The sequence below is a fragment of the Halichoerus grypus genome, chromosome 6 (assembly GCF_964656455.1).
Source record: "Halichoerus grypus chromosome 6, mHalGry1.hap1.1, whole genome shotgun sequence".
In the NCBI taxonomy this organism is placed as follows: domain Eukaryota; kingdom Metazoa; phylum Chordata; class Mammalia; order Carnivora; family Phocidae; genus Halichoerus; species Halichoerus grypus.
The window spans coordinates 87,266,071-87,287,586 of record NC_135717.1 but is presented as its reverse complement, the minus strand read 5'-3'; the positions used below and the strand labels follow the sequence as shown (position 1 = coordinate 87,287,586).

At 42.1% G+C, this 21,516-nt stretch overlaps 1 protein-coding gene across 2 annotated transcripts in view; it reads right to left on the bottom strand.

Annotated features, from left to right (window-relative positions):
* BORCS5 (BLOC-1 related complex subunit 5) overlaps nt 1–12,215 on the bottom strand; it is a 101,821-nt gene extending 89,606 nt beyond the window's left edge. Inside the window, exons 1-2 of one of the 2 annotated variants that reach the window (XM_078075621.1) lie at nt 12,135–12,215; nt 9,102–9,245 (exon numbers count right to left, since the gene is read on the bottom strand). In XM_078075621.1, coding sequence (XP_077931747.1) covers nt 9,102–9,245; nt 12,135 — 145 coding nt within the window. In that variant the 5' untranslated portion in view covers nt 12,136–12,215. Of the gene's footprint in view, nt 1–9,101; nt 9,246–11,741 lie in introns of both variants that reach the window. The other variant, XM_036076233.2, reaches the window with a different exon arrangement.
* Between the last annotated feature and the right edge of the window lie 9,301 nt (nt 12,216–21,516).

The following is a 21,516-nucleotide window of genomic DNA, read 5'->3' as shown; positions in this document are numbered from 1 at the left end:
ACTGTGGGGAGGTCCACACCCCGACACCTACACTGTTCAAGAGTCAATTATATACTGCAGAAATGAATGACCAACACAGTAATCAAAAGCTGTTGGCATGAGGTGCTTAAGTAAAACAGTAGTAATGGACAGAAAAATAAAGATTACAAAGCACTTTTTTTTTTTTTTTGAGGATTTTTGCTTCTGCTCATGAAGGATTGTTACTATGTCTTCCAGTCATAAACAACTAGAAACCAGACCAAAAATACGACACTCTTTTCAGATATTGTATCACAGGCAGCGTAGGGCTTTGATCCCTGACAGAAGGAAAACAAGCGAGTCCTATCATTTCCCCAGATTATTAGTGAAAAGCAGTCTCCAGGATGCAGACCAGGTCGGGATAGCCATAAAGAGCCCAGTGGACTCAGTGCGTTGAAGAGAGAGAATATGGAGTTTGGAGAGACTAAGGGATCAGAGTTTACACAACAGAATCTGAGAAAGGAGAGAGCTCAATAAAAGAGCACTCTGGGGAACTGCACAGGGCACCCTTGAGTCTCTGGCTGCACACGAAGCTGTATGAGGTAGAATTCTCCAAGGCTGGAGAAAGAACTACAGGAAAGCAATAAGCAAACCATTTCTGAAATTCACATAGGGCTAAGAGCAGTTCACATTCCCACCCTGCGAGAGTGGAGGGACTTCCTAATACATGGGCAACAGGTAAAGCTCTCAGAAGGCTACTGCCTTAGTAGCAAAGCTCAGCTAAACTGGACTAAAGGCTGCTCTGGATAAGCCCTAACAAAAACGTAAAGGCAAGTTCAGAAAGAGTCAAACTGATTACAAGTAACTTTATGCCAGAATAAAGTCCAATATACTTTAAAGGAACAAAGCAAAATCTAGCACCCAGAAACACAAAATATAAAATACCTGCATACAATAAAAAAATTTCCAGGCATGCAAAGAAGTAGGAGAATATGACCTGTAATACAGAGAAACTTCATTCAATAAAAAACAGATCCAGAAATGATGGACTAGCAGTAAAGAGTTAAAATATTGTTATAAACACACCCTTTATGTTCAAAAAGTAGAGAACATAAGCATAATATGCAAAGAAATGAAGACTTTTTTAAAAGGAGGGGAGGTACATCTAAAGCTGAAAAGCACAATTACCTGTAATTAAAAATTCATTGGATAGAATTAAGAACAGTATAGACATGACAGAAAAAAAGACCACTAAACCTGGAAACACAGAAATAAAATTATCCGAAGTAAGGACAGAAAGGAGAGAGACCAAAAAAAAAAAAGAAAAAGAAATTGAAAGGTGCATCAGTAATCAGTGACCTGCGAGACAATATCAAGTGGTTTAACATAGAAAATGGAGTCCCACAAAAAGAAGGGGTGGGGGCAGAAAAATATTGGAAGAAATAATGGCTGAAATATTTGATAAAGACTATAAACCTACAGATCAAAGAACATTTGGAACACATCGGTGTGAACTTAGCATTTTCAATATACACAGATAAAAACAAAAATACACACAAGTGTAAATATGTGTATTACGTATATACACATATATGTATTTCCTTGCTAAATCCACTGAGAAGACCTAAGAGTGGTTTTTAAATACCACTCTCCACTAAAAGAACCAGGGCTCCTGGTGAAATGCCTGATTCCAGGGCTGGGGCCAAGGATGAATAAGAAAAATCTGGAACATTATTTTGCACCAGGAAGTAAAAACATGTTCAAAGAATAATGAGAATATGTCAAAAGGCCACAGTAAGCTACAACCAACAATGTTCCAACTGGCTAAACTTGGAGCTTTTTTTTTTTTTAAGATTTTATTTTTTCAAGTAATCTTTACACTCAACATGGGGCTCAAACCCACAACCCCAGGACCAAGAGTTGCACACTCCACCAACTGAGCTAGCCAGGCATCCCTAAATTTGGAGCATTTTGAGATTAAAAATAAATAGTGATTGTCACAGATTATAATTCATCATATAAAACGAGAATTTACCATTCCACACGGACTTAAATAAATACATGAATAAATAAATGGAGAGATGAGAAAGTTCTTCTTGATGGCAGAATGTAGAAGGAATGATAAAAGGTAGAAAAATCACTATTTAGCAACTGTCTCTGTGTAATTAATTCAAATAAGAAACAGCAATGGATACTATAACCAGTGAAGGAGAAAGTGTGTTGAGAAATGAGATTTCACAGAGTCCCACAATAGCTCCTCAAAAACTTACCAAAAAAAGGGCAAAAACTTATCTTCACATAAAGAAAAACAGAAAGAATTTATTTCCAGGTGATCTGCACTGCAAGAAATGCTACAAGAAGGTCTTCAGACTAAAAATAAATGACATCAAATAGAAACCTGAATCTAGACAAAGGGACTAAGAATTCCAGAAATGGTAAATATGTGAGGAGACATAATATTCTATATATAGTTTTTTCTTCTCTCAACTTCTTTAAAAGATATGATTGTTTAAAATAAATATATACTGTTAAATATAATATATACAATTATTTAACAGGATACAATATATGTTTTGTATATAATAAACAGATATTTCATAAATATATAACTTATAAATTTATATATAAATAATAAACACCACATGGGATTCCTAGCATATGGAGATGCACTAATATGACAACTATAGCACAGAGTAGTGGGGTAAATGGAACCACACCATTGAAAGGTTCTTACATTTTATGAGAAGTGGTAAAATATTAACTCTATGTGAACTATGATGTTAAAGATGTGTATAATGGGGTGCCTGGCTGGCTCAGTTGGTGGAGTGTGTGACTCTTGATCTCAGGGTTGTGAGTTCAAGCCCCACGCTGGGTGCAGAGATTCCTCAAAAAGAAAATCTTAAAAAAAAAAAAAAAAGATGGGTATTATAATCCCTAGAGCAACCACTAAAAACAATAATGCAAAAGAACACAACTAAAAAAGCTAACAGAGGGGACACCTGGATGGCTCAGTCGGTTAAGCGTCTGCCTTAGGCTCAGGTCATGATCCCAGGGTCCTGGGATCAAGTCCCACATCAGGCTCCTTGCTCAGCAGGGAGCCTGCTTCTCCCTCTGCCTGCCACTCCCCCTGCTTGTTCTCTCCCTCTCTCTCTCTGACAAATAAACTAAAAAAAAAAAAAAATTTAAAGAGCTAACAGAGGAGTTAAAGTGGAATACTAAAAAAATTCAGTTGATTCAAAAAAGTCAGGAAAGGGTAGGAACCAAAAGCAAACCACACAAACAGAAAATGAAGAACAAATGGTAGACCTGAATCCAACTAGATCAATTTACACCCCAATTAAAAGACAGACTGCATGCACACGTACAGACGTAAAACTCAACTATACACTGTCTACAAGAGATGCACTTTATTTTATTTTTTTAAAATTTATTTATTTATTTATTTGTCAGAGAGAGAGAGAGAGCATGCACAAGCAGGGGGAGCGGCCGGCAGAGGGAGAAGCAGGCTCCCCGCTGAGTAAGGAGCCTGATGTGGGACTCGATCCCAGGACCCTGAGATCATGACCTGAGCCTAAGGCAGATGCTTAACCGACTGAGCCACCCAGGCATCCCAAGAGATGCACTTAAAGACGCACACAAATAAAAACAGGAAAAGATATATGCTATGCAAACAGTAAGTGTGAGAAAGTTGGAGTGGCTGTATTAACGTAAGACAAAACAGACTTCAAGATAGGAGATAATGCCATAGATAGAAGGACAAATTGATAATAATAAAAGGGCCAATATAATAAATATCAATGTATGCATGCCTAATAACAGACTTCCAAAAGACTGGAAGAATGAAAGGCACAGACAAACACAATCACAGCTGGAGATTTTAACACCTTTCTTTAAGTGGTAGAACTCATTAATTAAATACCATCAACCACACCTTAATGTAAAACACTAAACTCAACAACTGCACAACACATTCTTTTCAAGTGTGCATGAATGTGTCTCATTCACCTAATAAAATAAGGTCCTATAAATGCTTGTTGAATAAATGAAATGAGCCAACACATACATAGGTGGAAGGTGGGGCATGCTGAATTTAAAACAACACTTGGTTGTACTGACCAGTCCATAGTTGGAGAAATGGACAAGAAGCTGAAGCCGAGGGGCGCCTGGGTGGCTCAGTCTGTTGAGCATCTGACTCTTGATTTTGGCTCAGGTCATGATCTCAGGGTCCTGAGAGGGAGCTCCGAATCAGGGCTCCAGGGTGGAGTCTGAGTCGGCTTGAGGTCATCTTTCTCCCTCTGCCTCTGCCCCTCCCTCCACTCACACACTCCCTCACTCTCTCAATAAATAAAATCTTTAAAAAAAAAAGATGGGAAGATCTATATCACAAGAGGAAAGAGGCTCACTAAGCTAGATACTAAAGACAAGAAAAGTACAGAAGCAAACTCCTGGCAAATGGAGAAAAAAGTGAAATGGAAAGGCATTAAGTTTCAGAGAAAGGCATCGACATACCTACTCTGAGATGTGATGGAAAGAAACAAGAATGGATGCACGCACAGATGCACTGAAGGGAGGAAAAAAGTGAGGCTATTCTTGCAAAGGCTACTCTGCCTTCTCAATTGGTTTAAAGGGATCATGCACCTAGTACTTGCAGCTCTTCTGAGTAAGGCTAACACTTTGCTGGTTAACAGCCATGTTTAAAAGGTTAACTGAAGAGTTATTACATACACAACCTACAAGGTAATCGGGAATACGTCATCAACTTTTCAAATATGGTATTCGGGGGGTGGGGGGTGGGAATAGACTCTCAGGATCAACCCTAGCTTAGAGGTCACCTTTAAGTCATTCAGAGAAGACCAAGCTCTAAAATCCATTCTCTCTTCCCCTCCTTTGGCATTCCATTTCCAAAACAGAGAGAAAGTCTGACAGCTGGCAGAGACAGGGGTCTGATGAACACAAAGACTCCGCCTTTATTTTATTTGCCCGGCTAGGAGATGAGTGGGTGAGAAAGATGTGAATAAACTGATCGCTTGAAATGTAGCTCCCTCGTGTTCTCCTTACAACCCTTTTCCACTGATTTATTCCTTCCCAGCTCCAGCCTCATGCACTAGTTCTCAATGTTCCATGTGATCTGAGAGCCTTCACTGCCTGTTCCAGGAGATTCTGCTCCACCAAGAAAAGCCCCAGACTCTTTTTTCACTGTCAAAATCTACTTCACATACATCATGTTCTTAACAACCAAACACAGAACTCCCAATAAAATTGCTTAGTATCACTTAAGCATCTACACCATACATGTCTGACTTTCTTTGTTGGTAACAAGGACAGTCTCTTCCTTAGGCAGCAAGACAATCTTACATTGTATCCAAAGTCAGTAACACAAATGACAGGTCAGTTGTAAAGAAGGTCATATGTGTACACGTGTATGTGTGTGTGTGTGTGTATGCACATATTCATCATTAGGAGTGAACAAAAAATTATATAACTTTTATACATAAAACATCAATTTTGCATTTCTCTTATGAATATTTCATTTCTATAGATTGACATAAAATCATGATTCATTAAAAAATATAAGTGGTTGAATTTTAAGTTAAGAGATTTATAGGGCTTGTTTAACCCCAGGAATCTAATTTGCATCAAATCTACATTTTGCTTTTGTGTTCTGTTGTGGCCATTTATTGCTACTTGTAATTTTTTAATTTTTCATTTTCTAGTAAATGCTTTACACTTCAAAATAAATTGCTAATTCAGAGACTGCTATGAAAAATAGAAATTCTTTTGGCTTAAATAAAAAGAGGAACAGATATTTGGCACCAGTATAGAGCATAAATTATACTCTGGTATATTTATCCAAAAGGGTTAAGACCAAGGAAAGAATCTGCTTATTAAAAATGCACACATTACCTCAGCCATCCGAATAGCCCCTAAACTCGCCCAGCTACCGCCTCTGCAGATCACCCACCAGCATTAGCACTACATCACATGACATTATGGAACAATAGCGAACTCTGTGTAATACTTGAATATATTGTTTTGAAAGAATAAACTGTCATTAACTTGAATAAAAAGCTTTCTGAAATCAAACCTGGGGGGTACAGCCCGCCCTGTGTGGCCCTTTTACTACTTTGAGAAATCGCCTCATCCTGAAAGCAGTAAAGGGTGAAAAAAGAGATTAGAGTATAAAGGCAACAGTGATGAGTGGCCCCTCCAGCAGCCCAGCAGGCAGACGGCAGGGCTCTAAATTACCAGGAAGAACAATGTCAAAGCAGGAGGCACCTAAAAATCCAAACAACCCCCCCACCACCACCCTATTTCCTTTTACAGCCTAGTGATCTCTATAATTGGCTTTGCTAGAATTGGAAACAGTCTTATTCCATGTACAAAACAGTGAAAAACTCAATGTCCTGATGCCATCTTTAGATGGGCTATCCCTTCTAGCCATGTGACTTGAGGTAATGCATTCACGCTCTCTGAGCCTCAATGTTTTAATCTATAAAATGGGAAGAATAATAACATCATGCAGAGGTAGAGGAAGGAGGGGAGGGGTTAGCTCCTACTATTATCATAATTATACTTATTATTTCCACCCAACGGTCCCCTTTGCCTGTCTTTTCTAATCACTAAGAGGTTTCTTCCTCACCAGTGAAACACCAGCATTCACTTAAAGGCTTGCTGGCTTTTTTTGTTCCCTGCAGTCTGGCCCCTGCCACGTGCTGCCACTTCTCTTTTCATGCCACCCTCAGCAAGTAATTTCTCCACCTTCCTTAGCCAAATCCCAAATCGCCTCTTCATTGCAACCTGCCCCTCAGCAGCCTTCCAATCTCTCACACACCTATTCTCAATATTCTCAACAAACAAGGTTCAAAGAGGGGGGAAAACAAAGCCAGGGCGACACAGCCAATGGGTAGCCAAGTCTCAATTTAAATCCAGGTATCAGTACAACCAAGTCCACCTGCATTGCATTAACTGCACTGCGTTAATTATTCACTGTCAGGGTTTCTGGTGATGATTTTAAATCTGAGGTTAGTTTCCCTGAACACCAAACCGATGCTTCCCCTACTAGTCAATTCATTATCATAAAATAAGAATTATATTTCCAATACTTAGAAAAGAAACACTACCCCATGAAATTATTAAATATATCTCAAAATGCTGGGAGTTTTTTGGGTTTTGTTTTTGCTGGTTTTTAGTATTTCCCTAAAGTGAGGACAAATACTGGTCACATAAAGGCCTCACCCAGGACTAGAAGACTTTGGGAGGACACAGTTAACAGGCAGCAGAGGCATGAACCTGTGTGCCTGTGGGCAGTCCTACGTGCATGTCCGGAAGGGCTGGAGTACAGAACACAAGTGTCCCCCTCTAAGTTTCTACCGATAAATTACATCTGATTGTCTTTTAATCTGATTGTACAAAGACACGTGGAGATGGAAATTTCATTAATGTTGGCTTCTCTGAAGAATCACATTATCCCTCAAAATAATGAAAACAAGGGGAACAGGATGTAATGTGTTGTTTCAGGTAAGAACCAAAGAGCTTCCCAAAGTCTAACACTGAGGCCTGTGGGAAAAGACTGAAAGCTTGGATTTCCTCACTGTAAAGCAGATGAAGTGCTGGGAAGAATGAGATGATATATGGCTCATCAATAAAGCATTATTTGTTTTATTTTTGTTTTTTTAGGTACAGTGCAGAATAGCATAACTAGTATTTGACATCAGTGATGAAGGTTCAAGTTCGACCTATCTACCAGCTGTCTGATCTGACACAAATCATTCAAACATATTTAACCATATACGATTAAGGGGATGGCATGTGTTTGTGTGTGTGTGTGTGTGTGTGGAGGGGGTACCTTCAAATACATATAGCTATATATATATATATATATATTTTTTTTTTTTACATATAGCTATATAAATGTAAGAAGTTTTATATTATATTGTACCAGGCTAAGTAAACCAGGGCCTTATGTTCATTTAAATTTCCTATTCTTTTGGAGGAAAAGAGAGAAAGAGGGATTCTTTTTTTTTTTTTTTAAGATTTTATTTATTTGAGAGACAGCGAGAGAGGGAACACAAGCAGGGGGAGTGGGAGAGGGAGAAGCAGGATTCCCGCTGAGCAGGGAGCCCAATGCAGAGCTCGATCCCAGGACCCTGGGATCATGACCTGAACCGAAGGCAGACATTTAACGACTGAGCCACCCAGGCGCCCCAGAAAGAGGGATTCTTATAGTAGAAACCCCGTTCAGTTAATAGAAAATCATTGCCACTACTTAATGGATATGAAAATAACAGAAATTAACATAAAATTAAAATATATAATGAAATTATCAGGTGAATAATAAAATTCATATTAAAAGGTAATGGGTGGCAAAGCTGGTTGAGCATCTGACTCTTGATTTTGGCTCCAGTGATGGATCTCAGGATCAAGCCCCGTATCCAGCTTCCCACTCCTTGGGGAATCTGCTTGTCTCCCTCTCTCTCTGCACTCCCCTCCCCCGCTCATGCATGTTCACTCACACTCTCTCAAATAAATAAATAAATCTTTAAAAAATACAAATAAAAAAGGTAACTCCACCTCGGTATACACTAATCAATATATGCTAATCCTCTCATACATACCCTCTCCTATCATACAAAATGGTTGTCAGGATTAATTATAAGCGTATCAATGATTATAGAGATTTTCTCTATGGATCTGAACTAGTCAACCCATAGTCCTGACCACAAATAAGAGTGAAAATCTTTTCGAAGAAATATAACAGGTAAAGGCCAGCTCCAACACCATTCATTCATTCATTTACTCAGTCCCTACTTGATACCAGGCTCTATTCCAAATGCTACAATTCAACAGTAAACAAAACATAGAAAGCTCCTACCATCATAGAGCTAGCATTCTAACAGGGAAACACAGACAGCAAACAAGTAAGTAAACTACGTAGCAGATAAACGGTGATTAGCTACCAGAGAGAAAAACAGCCAAAAGGATTTCAATTCTAAATAAGGCAGCCAAGGAAGCTTCACCAAAAAGATGCCATTTAAGCAAAAACCTAAAGGAGATGAAGAAGGCCCATGGCTATCTGGGAAGAGTAGTGTAGCTATGCAAATCTTTCCAGCAGGTCCAGATAAGACAAAAACCCAAGTTCTTACCTTTCAAAAGCGGCTGGAAGGTTGGAATCTCTTGCAACTTGATGACATCGGGATCGTTGCTGACGTTCCGTGAGGGCTGGGAGCCTGGAGCTACAACCACAATATCATCCATCTTGGCTCTATGCTTTGCTGGAGAAGGGGTCACTGAAAATAAAGTTACACTTCTCAAGAGCTGCATGTTAGTCAGCCCCCTCTGCCTTACCAAAGCTGTTTTCGGTACAGTCATTAAAAAAAATTATTTTTACACAAAAAAATGTTAACTGTAGTTATCCTGCAGCGAGGGCTGGAAAAGGGGAGATGAATCCTGGGGGACCTCTATCTTCTACTTAAAAAAAACCCTCAAACATTACAGGAACTTACATGTATGAAATTGCTTTTGTAATTCAAAATATCTTATTATTCAGCACACAAAAATATAGGTAGATTATGTTTTTAATTTTTATTTCTTTGATCCTCCTGACATTGTCCCTATTTTACCAATGAGAAAATGAGGGTACAAAATATGGCTGTGACCAACCCAAACTCAATAGTGCTAGAAAAACAGTTAGGAAAGGAATTGGAGGTCTTTGGGATATCGGTATATGTGGCCCATCCCTGTGAAACTGAGGTTGCAAGCTGTCTAGCCACTTTATCACAGCAAGTCAGGTGTATTTAATACATCTTACTCATGGGGGAAAAAAAATCATGGTTCTTAACCCTCTATGATGGATCTATTCCTGAGGCACCAGCCCCTTCACCCTTACAGTTACAAGCACTAGTCCAAGAAGGGCGGGAATAAATAGTAGGTCCATTCTAGGCTGAGGCCAAATTCAGAAATTTGTAGGACTGCTAGACAGGCAGGTCAATTTCAGGTCCCTTGAGAGAAAGTAAAGCATTTGTAGGGAACTGATTCAAACTACCAACAACTTCTTAGACCTCTCCTCAAAAATCTTCCTGGTTAGGGCAAGAATAAACCTTTAAAGTGGTTTACCCTCTAGAAGGTAGTATTTGCAAGCTCATCCTAGTCATGTCTCAAAGGCTGATGCTGGGATGCCACAGAACTGCCCTGCCTCCTGGAGGCTACAGTCTCCTGCGGCTTGGCATTTACTCTTTTAGAAGCTCTGCTACTTTTACTGCTCTTCAAGAAGTACCTCTTAACCTCTTCTGGTAATTTCCCTAACATTTCACAAATCCCAAGCCAGAAATCTTTTCTGCTACAAATTAAGTGATTTCTTCTTCCCCAGACTCCAGCAGAAAACAGATTTCACTGGGTTCTAGATAACCTCTATCACCTTGCCTGTAAAATGGGACTGTAAGGATTAAATGTAGATGCACGTAAACTGCTTAGCACAGGGGAATTGGCAAAGTCTAACCTATGCTATTAGTTAGTATGCTACAGTATGAGAGTTCATGCTGTTGGTCAGTAAGTGAGCAAGCATATTAAAAAGATGCCACACTTCTTCCCCTCAAATATGCTTCTGGACTGACATAGAGGCAAGAAAATAAAGGGTAACAACTCTTACTGTATTTTCTGTAACATAAAATATTCTGGGCCTTCCAAGGAAATAGAAGGATGTATAGCAAAGCTAGTAGATGCTGCTCACCATTAAAAGCTGTCCCAATATAGCCTCCCAAATGAGGGTCTGAACTAGTCTTGAAGGACACATTTCATTGTGGAATAACCCTAAATCTGTCAGCTTCTACATTTCTGAATTACAGATCCTACCAGGCAGAGAACAGTGCTATGTATTTAAAGACAGTTGTGGATTCTAAGACTATCTAGCACCTCTCTTTTCCCATCTGTAAAACAGGGTTTAAAATTTCATAACATATACAAATATCGAATCACTAGATCGTACACCTGGAAGTAATAGGTTATATTTAGGCTCCAGATTTAATCCAGTTTGGATTAGCAACTGGAGCGTATCCAGAGCAGTCCCAGTTGTCCTAGGGTTTGTGGCTAACCAAAAAAATTAAAAAGGAGCATATGATCCTCAATTAAGCATCAGTTGTTTTATTTACTGAGTGCTTACTATATTCCTAACACAATAATCCTCCCATTCCTATCTGAAACGCTGGGAGAAATCTTAAAAAATCGCACGGGGGAAGAATAGAGAAAAACACCAGAGCCTACGGTGCTGGCCGACTCCTATAATACTAGAAAAGCAGTCGGGACACCTTCTCAAGGGAAAATGCAGTTTCTGGAGAGGTTTGCACCCAAGGGTTCAAAGCGATCGTACACCTGTCACACATCCCTTCTTTTCGAAAAGGAACCTCCAAGACCCACTTTAAGAAGGAACATGTTCTTAGAGGTCCTGTCACTGTGTGAGCCAAAGCTCACTGTGTCAGTCATAAGTACTAACGCCAAATATTAATTAGGTTGTCCCGTAAAGAGGAGGCGGAGCTGGGAGAAACAGCTGCTTTGAAAATAAATAATAGGCATGGGCGCACACGCTGGTTTTGCTTGCAGTCACAGGCACTCACTCCCATCAAGGGAATGACGGCTAGGGCAGACGGCACTTTTTTCTCTTTTTTCAAGAAAAAAACATGGTGAGGGCTCTCTGTGCGTTCGTGTCCGCGGTCCCAGTCCCCACTAGGCTGGGAGGCAGCCCCCTCCGCAAGCAGACAGGGCCGGCTGGAGGAGGAAGTTAGGACACCGACCTGAGGAGTTCAGATCGTTGGGTCGGCTCTCGACCTCGGAGCTCTGCTCACTGCCCATGGTGCCGGCAGCGGTGGCAGCGGAGGAACGGCGGGCCAGGCGGTCACCGCTCCGGCGGCGGGACGACCGGGCAGGGGCCGGGGACAGGGGCAGGGATGCTACACCTAGTGTGGGCGCCGCTGCAGGGCCGACCTGCGGAGACGGCGCGCCGGACCCACGCAGGTGCGCGGGCGGCGGGGGATGGGAGGCCCTATTTGGGGAACAGACGCGCAAGGAAGCGCAGCCCGGCTGCACGAAGCTCGCCCGCTTTCTTCTGGGGACCCTAAAGGGAGGAGGTGAAGAACGCCCGGCATCAGCCGCGCCAGCGGCCGGCGGGCGGCGCCCCTTTCACTCACTCGCTCCTGCGCCGCAAGCTCGCTCCTTCCGGGACGCGGATTGGCGGCGCCGCCTGCGCGCGGCCGTCAGTTCCGGGTTGGAGAGCCCACCACGCCCCCGCCCGAGAGAGGGCGCGTAGGCTGACTAGGGAGGGCGTCGCAGCCTTAAAGGGCCCGACCGCCTCAAAGCCAGAACCGCCCGAAAGAGTAAGGCCTTCCCTAGTATAATGATGTGTCGCCTCTAAGCATCACCCATATTTTGGCACTTTACTGTTAGAACTTTATAAGGGGGGGAGGGATTGTTTTGTTGAGATATAATTGACATATAACATTTTATTAGCTTCAGGTGTACAGCCTAGTGATTCAGTATTTGTATATATTGCAAAATTTTAAACCCTGTTTACAGATGGAGAAAGAGAGGTCCTAGATAGATTTCGGATTAGAATCCACAACTGTCTGCATGCAAAGCTTCTGTTTCAGTTCCAGAAGCTAGGAGTTTGGCAGTGGACAGCCGTACAAAAAATATAGATGGTGAAGGAAGGACCTGGAAGTAGAGAAAAATGAAGAAATAGAAAATGCTGATTCACATGTTACGGTGTGTGTGCATCCTCAGGGGAAAGTGGGTGCCCCAAAGCACTTTCTGGGGACCTTGACAGTTATTCACAAGCCATTCCGAAACCAGCAAAGGTGAGGATAGAGTACAAGCAATACAAAATGGAAACCTCCAGTTTGGGCAGATCAAGGACAGAGACCTAGCAAAGCAGTGCCACCAAAGACTTGGGTGGCTTTGGGATTCTCAGAACTTTGCAACTCATTTTATCTGATTTCCCTCATGAAATTTCAAGCAATGCCCTAAGATTTTATATTTATAAATATAATCTCAGAAGGAATGCCAAATGGACTGTATGATTAAGTCCCCTCCACTCTATAGGCTCGTAGACATTTTGCTTATGTTACCTTATTTACTTTTCAAAGCAACCCTGAGGCCCACAAACAGGTAACTTCTTCATGGTCACCAGGTAGTAAATGGTGGAAACAGGATTTAGGACTGTCTGATTTCAAACTCATGCTCTTTCCTCTCCTCACCATTGCAATACTATGAGAAAAGTGCAAAAAATGTAAATTCAGTACTTGGTGGGAATATAAAGAAAGAACTAAAAACTGCCTGAGAGACCAAGTAGGCTCCTAAGAGGTGGTGTTTGACTATAGTCTTGAGGCTTACATAAACCACCAGGGTGATGGGACCATTCCTTCCTGGAGAGCCCCTGGCTCCTCTCCCAGGTCTCCCATCTTTGGGGGTGGGCAAGAAAGGAGGGAAAAGGGGAATACAACACATGTTCTGGCTCTTGTTCTCCCTTTTCCACATCAAAGTATATTTATCTTGTGTTCCATGCCCTAATCCACACTGATGTGATGGTGTTTTTTATGCTTCCCATTGTTTGAACATTTCATTCTAAACTGAACATTGTAAACATTCTCAAATGAAGAATGAACAAATATATCATCCTATTCTCTCCTGGCCTGCAAGGTCTCTGCTGAGAAATCTTCTCATCACCTTATAGGGGTTTCCTTATATGAGAGAAAATGTGTTTCCCTTACTGTTTTAAAAATTATCTTTGTCTTTGATTTTAGATAGTTTTAATTGTAACATGTCTTGGAGAAGATTGTTTTGGATTGAAATTCTGGGTTGACCTATTATCTTCATAAACTTGGATATCTGAATTTCTCCCCAGGTTTGGAAGGTTCTCAGCCATTATTTCTTTACATATGCTTTCTGTTCCTTTCTTCCTCTTTTCTCTTTCTGGCACTCCAATGATATGTACAGCACCTTAAGTTCCATAGGAACTTTCTTCATTCCTTTTCATTCTTTTTTTCTTTTTGCTCCTCTGATTGGGTGATTTTATTTGATGTGTCTTCTAGTTCATTGATTCCTTCTTCTCTTTGGTCAACTAAGCTCTTGCAGCTCTGTATTAAATTTTTCAATTCAATCATTGTATTTTTCAGCGCCAGGATTTGATTCTTTTTTATGTTTTCTATATTGTTGTTGAACTTCTCATTTTGTTCTTGTATTGTTTCTCTGATACTGTTAAATTGTCTAATCATGTTGTCTCTGAGCATCTTTAGAACAATTATTTTGAATTCTTTGTTGGACAATTCCTGGCTCTCCTTTTCCTTGGGACTAGTTATGGAAGTTTACTGTACTCCTTTGCTAGAGTCATGTATCTCTGATTCTTCATGATCCCTGTACCCTTGGCTAGGTGTCTGCATATTTAAAGCAGTCACCTTCCCCAGACTTTATGGATTGACTTTGATAAAGGAAGACTTTCACCTGTGGGTGTGGGCTTGCTAAGAGCATGCTGTGACCCTGGGTCTAGTGGTACATAACACCAAGTGTTGGGGGGGTGTGGCAGCTCTGGGAGAGGGCATGATGTCTCTTTGGCTTAGGCCACTGGGGTCTACAGCATTGACAACCATGTGTTGAGCACTGCAGGGGGTCTGCAGTGTCTACAAGGGCTGTTGGGGTCCTCAAGCAGCACCTCTAGGTCCAGCAGCTAGGAACCTTGGGCTGGTAGCTGAAGGGGTGTGTGGTGATATGCACTTGGCTGTGGGTAGCCAGCTGCAGACATACATGGAGTGGTGGAAGCCAGGGCAGGCAGCAAGGGCCTGTGTCATCTCCATGCTCAATGGCAGCTGCAGGGACCTTGGCTGTCAGCATGCACTAACACGGCTGCTAGATCTTGTCAGGCGCATGGCAGTGGAGACCAATGACCAGGGGTAGGGCTAGGGGTATGCAGGTGCACAGCTAGAGGGTCCAGCTGCAGGTAAGCATAGTGATGCAGGCCATGACAGTGATGCAGGCCCACAAGCAGCTGCAAAGGCCCTAGCTGTCACTGTGCTCTCCTGTGGTTGCACTGTCTCCCTTCAGGCATGGGCACTGCAGTGGAGGCTGGTTATGGGTATCAGGCAGGTGGTGTGCTAGTGTACAGCTGGAGGGACTAGCCCTGGGTGCACACACACGCAGTGGAGATCAGCCATGGGGCTCTAGGCTGGCTCCTTGCACTTGCACAGCTGCAGAGGTCTGGGCTGGCTGCCACTGTGGTTCCTGGCCTGGGCTAAGGGTAGGAAGGAGCAGGGAGGAACTCAGGTGGCTGAAGTCAGTGAACACGAATGCCTGTGAGACAGAAGCTGCTAAGATCTGCAAGGGGTCCACGGCAATTGTGCTTGCTATTGCTGTCCTCAGGGGTAAACGCTGCTTGATTTGGCTACAGAACATGTCACTATGAACCATAATTGCTCCCATTGCATGGCACCAAGGAATACCTTGTTCCTAGCAGTCTCTATATGTCTATACGTCTCAGCTTTGCCAGTGGGGTGAGACTGAGGCAGGACCTTTGTGCACTCTCCTGAAAGTCTGGGGAAGCTGGTCACTCACTCTGCTCTTCCTTTCCTGGCAAGGAGAACTCTTTCTAGCTGGGAGGTTTCCTCTTGGTGCTGAGCAATGCTGGTTTGGAGGATGGGATGATACAGTCAAAATGAATTTTGTTGTACTGTTGTGTACAACAATTTTTTTTGTTGTACTGCATTGCTGATGTTTCTTAAGTGGGCTCCAGAACTCTCCCAGAGCTGTTTTTGTTTGTGGATAACTGTCTAATTGTTGATCTTTTTGTGGGGACAGAGGCTGAGATCTCCTATATCACCATTTTTTTTTCCCACTGAGTAGATAAATAAAATGTGGTATATCCATATAATAGAATATTATTTGCCTATCACCAAGGACTGAAGTATTAAAACATGCTACAACAGGGATAAGCCCTAAAAACATTATTCTACTGGAAAAGATCCCATCACAAAAGATCACATATTACAGTTTCCATTTATATGAAATATCCAGAAGAGGCCCTATAGGACACAAAAATAGATTAGTGGTTGCCTAAAGCTGAGGAGGAGGGCTGTGAAGGGGGAAAGAGGGAATAACTAACTGTTAATGGGTATAGGGGTTTCTTTCTGGGAGTGATGAAAATGTTCAAAATTTATTGTTGTGGTGGTTGTACAACTTTGTGAATATATTAAGAACCACTGAATTGTACCATTTATTTTTTTTAAGATTTTATTTATCTGAGAGAGAGAGTGTGAGCACAAGCAGGGGGGAGGGGCAGAAGGAGAGGTAGAAGCAGACTCCCCACTGAGCAGGAATGGGGCTCCATTCCAGGACCCTGAGATCATGGCCTGAGCCCAAGGCAGACACTTAACCGACTGAGCCACCCAGGAGCCCCTAAATTGTACAATTTAATTAGGTGAATTTTATGGTATGTGAATAATATCTCAATAAAGCTGTTATCAGAGAAAGGATGTAGAAATACAAAAGGTCTTCATTCCTTGAGTCAACATTTATTGGTAACCTATAATGTGCCAGGCATTTCCTGGAGGCTAGGAATAAATGATCCAACAAGATCCCGTCCCTATCCTTAGGAAGCTTACAGTCTGGTAGTGAGAAAATTAATTAGGCATTTATAATTAAGGATTCTGCTGGAGGGGCTTTAGAGGTAGAAGACATTTGGAACCAATACCTTTTTGCACCTTTAAAATCATTTCCACATGAATAGCAACCTATGTGACTTATATACCCAATTGAACAGTCTTTTTGGGTTTATAAAGCACTTTCATAATGATGAGGGAAACAAAAGCAAGAGAAATGTGGCTTAAATTAAATCTCCTTACAGCTTGCAGCCCACTGATAGATACCTGACACATGAGAGGAACCCATGGTTGCCTTAATGCCTTAATGTTTATGTTTTATTAAAGACTACAAGTAACCTTAACAGCAGCTGGCCCCTCAAGGTCCTGAAGGCCTTCCTTCCAAATTCCTTAGAGACTTACGCTCTCCCTAACCCCCACTAATTAAAAAATATATATAATCAGTCACTCCTCACAATCCCAGTGCAGCTCTTTCTGCCTACAGGTCCTGTCCCTGTGCTATAATAAAATCACCTTTTTGCACCCAAAAGGTCTCAAGAATTCTTTCTTGGCTGTTCGCTCACAAACCCCAAAACTTCCAAATTTCATCAATAATATTGGCCCTATATGACCTGCCTATAAAGTAGATTACACTTTCTTTTTTTTTTTTTTAAGATTTTATTTATTTATTTGACAGAGATAGACAGCGAGAGAGGGAACACAAGCAGGGGGAGTGGGAGAGGGAGAAGCAGGCTTCCCGCTGAGCAGGGAACCCAATGCGGGACTCGATCCCAGGACCCTGAGATCATGACCTGAGGCGAAGGCAGACGCTTAACGACTGAGCCACCCAGGCACCCCTAGATTACACTTTCTTGATTTTACATGGAGGTTAAGGAATTTATTCTTGATCACAAAGCTAATAAGTAATAAAAGCAGGATTCAAATTTTCTGAAACTCATTATGCATCTATCCATTCCAGACCAGCTCCTCCTCCCACATCTCTATATTGCCTGGCACTCCAGCGAGCCGGTCTCCTACACCATAAATCTGCTTACCCCTGCCACCACATCCAACCAGTCACAAATCTGGAGAGCTCTCTCCTTAATTTCTCTTCTAACCTCCACACCCTGTTCAGGGCCTCCTCACTTCTTCCATTTCTTGGAAAGCAGAAGGCCTCTGGCTTCACCTCCTTCAATCCATCCTATATGTGGCTGGCAGACAGAATTTTTAGAATATTAATAAAATATCTGGACCTGCCACTGCCCTATAAAAACCTTCAATAATTCCCCATGGCTTCAGGATAAAGTTTAAAATTTGGCATATGAGAACCTTCTTGCTCTGACCCCCACCTTTCTCTCTATTCCTCTATGTACACGAGGGAAACTTCATGCCAGTTAGGATAAAATTCCCTGAATACTCACACCATTTTCTCTGTCTGGAATATTCAGCCTTTTTCTCTCCCTCTAACTAACCGAACTTCATCCTTCAAGGTTAACTTATGGTTGAAAACTTAAGTCCACACAAAACTTACACATGGATGCTTATAGCAGCTTTCTTCACGATTGCCAAAACTTGGAAGCAACCAAGATGTCTTTCAGTATGTGAATGCATAAACTAGTACATCCAGACAATGGAATATTATTCAATGCTAAAAAGAAACGAGCTATTAAGCCATGAAAAGACATGGAGAAAACAGATGCATCTTACTAAGTGAAAGAAGCCAATCTGAAAAGTCTACGTACTGTATGATTCCAACTATATGACAACTGGAAAAGGCAAAACTATGGCAATAAAAAGAACAGTGATTGCCAGGGGTTGTGGTGGGGGAGGGATGAACAGGCTGAGCACAGAGGATAGTTAGGGCAATGAAAATACTTTGGGGGCACCTGGTTAGGCACCTGCCTTCGGCTCATGTCATTATCTCCAGGTCCTGGGATCAAGCCCCATATTGAGCCCTGCATCAGACTCTGGGCTCAGCGGGGACTCTGCTTCTCCCTCTGCCTCTTCCCGCTGCTCGTGCTTGCTCTCTCTCTCTCTTTATTTCTCTCTGTCTCTCTCTATCTCAAATGAATAAAATCTTTTTTTTTAAAGATTTTATTTATTTATTTATTTGACAGAAAGAGAGAGAGCACAAGCAGGGGGAGCAACAGAGGGAGAGGGAGAAGCAGGCTCCCCGATGAGCAGAGAGCCCAATGTGGGGCTTGATCCCAGGACCCTGGGATCATGACCCGAGCCGAAGGCAGACGCTTAACCAACTGAGCCACCCAGGTGCCCTGAATAAATAAAATCTTTAAAAAAAAGAAAATACTAGGAAACAAACTGAGGGTTGCTGGAGTGGGGGGTGGGGTGGGAGGGATGGGGTGACTGGGTGATGGACACTGAGGAGGGTATGTGCTCTAGTAAGCGCTGTGAATTGTGCAAGACTGTTGAATCTCAGATCTGTACCTCTGAAACAAATAATGCAATGTATGTTAAGAAAGAAAAAAAAAAGAAGAAGAATGTAGCAGGAGGGGAAGAATGAAGGGGGGGAAATCGGAGGGGTAGACGAACCATGAGAGACGATGGACTCTGAAAAACAAACTGAGGGTTCTAGAGGGGAGGGGGGTGGGAGGATGGGTTAGCCTGGTGATGGGTATTGAGGAGGGCACGTTCTGCATGGAGCACTGGGTGTTATGCACAAACAATGAATCATGGAACACAATATCTAAAACTAATGATGTAATGTATGGGGATTAACATAACAATAAAAAATTAAAAAAAAAAGAAAAAGAAAATACTTTGTGTGATCCTATAGTGGTGGATATATATTATTACACATTTGTCCAAATCCATAGAGTGTAATACACTAAGAGGGAACATAAGGTACACTATGGACTCTGTGTAATTATAATGTGTCAGTGTAGGGTCATTAGTTGCAAGAAATATACCTGTCTGGTGGAGGGTGTTAACTGGGAAGGCTGTGCATGTGTGGGGGCAAGAGGTATATGGGAACCTTCTTGTCAATTTTATTGTGAACCTAAAACGGCTCTAAAAAAAATAAAATCTTTTAAAAAAATATTAAATTTTTCATTTTCTCCCAGAAGTCCAGATTACACGTCCCTCTTTTGAGATTCCTTAGCATCTTCTATCATTACATTAATTCTTTACACAATAATTGATTTGATTGTCTGTCTTCCCCACTATGAGCATCTTGAAGGTAGCTCCAATGTCTTATGGGTCATTCATTCCCCCTGCACGTGTTCAATACATGTTTTGTGAATAAAATGCTTTTTTAAAAAATCTCCCTCCACATAAATAGTATCAGGAGAAGAGGATCAAGAATCTTTTCAGGCAATGAGATGAAAAGAGATTTTATTTCTAACTTAAACACAGTTCATGTCAGTAGAAAAATTTTTTTCATTATTTTCAGCAGTGTCCTCTGTTCAGTGTTATAACTGAAAAGAAGAATATGTCACTTCAACAATAACAGGTTCATTGTTTAAAACCCTAAATCTGAAACTTCTAAGTGAAGGAAAGTTCTACTTAGTGACTAGCAGGGACTATCCTGTGAAGGGACACAAAGCATGTGACCTTTCCCTACCTACACCCTCAAGTATATCATCTGCAGAGATAAAATGTACTGTTTACATCAGTTTTTTGCTGCAACAGCAAAATTACTTCAATGGGAAATCATTCTGAAGTTTCCTTTACTTCGGTAACTTTTTTTCAAAGATTTTATTTATTTATTTGACAGAGAAAGATCAAGAGAGCACAAGCAGGGAGAGAGCGGCACAGGGAAAGGGAGAGGGAGAGGCAGACTCCCGGCTGAGCAGGATGGGGGGTGGATCCCAGGACCCCCGGATTTTGACCCCAGCAGAAAGGCAGACACCTAACCACTGAGCCACCCAGGAGCCCATGGTAAGTAACTCTTTGAAACCAAATATTTGCAACAGTTTTGTAATTCAAGAGTAGGTCATCCTCTGGATACAACTGGTAGACTTAATTTCATTCAAAGGACCTTTGTTCACATGTATTCTCAGTCAACATATCCCTCCTAACAGCTATTGGTTAAAACCAGAACGGCTGTATCAGGCCTAGAATAAAAAGTTACAATGGCTTAATGCTTTAGGTTTGAAAGCTCTTCACACAGAGCAGGTGGAGATGTTGCCTAAGGTTTGGACGTTCTGCGAGTTAATTATCAGTAGTTTGGTAAAGTTGCATCTGTTTGCACTTATACAGAGGTGGGGGTGAGCGAGCACGGATTAGAAACACACTTCTACAACCTATGCCCGAGTAGTTCCTTTCCATTCGTTCACTCAACAAATACATTTTAGTTAAATATTTATTGAGTACCTATTACATGCCAGGTACTATGCTAAATGTCAGGGGATACGTTTTAGTAACTATAGCAGGCACCATTATTTTCATTGTTATCTATACCTATAAACAGTAAATCCGGGAGGAATCCGGATGCCCTCGCTGAGGCTGGACTTACAGGATGTTTAACTGGAGAACTGCCAACTCTAATTGAGGACCCTGCATGCCTGGAGTGATCGAAACAGAATTCCCATAACCAGGCCCCAGATAGAAAGCCCTGTGAACTCCTAAGTGGAGAAACTGCGCTCAGAGGTGGCTCTGCGAAGGGGAACTGGACCAGGACACAGCCGGGAGAGGCAGCCTGCAGTGCACACGTTTTGTACTGTTGGACTTTCCTCTGGTGTGATCGCGCGTTCTGTGGACGAGCGGGCGCCGCTGCAGACCTGCGGACACCCCCGCGGGTCGCGCGCACGCCCCCCGCACGGGGAAGCTGCCGGGCGGGGGCTGGGGGGCAGCAGCCCGCGCGGTCTGGGGCTCAGCGCGATCGCGGGGTGCAGGGAGCCAAGCTGTGCATGTGTGGGGGCAAGAGGTATATGGGAACCTTCTTGTCAATTTTATTGTGAACCTAAAACGGCTCTAAAGGGAGGGGCTC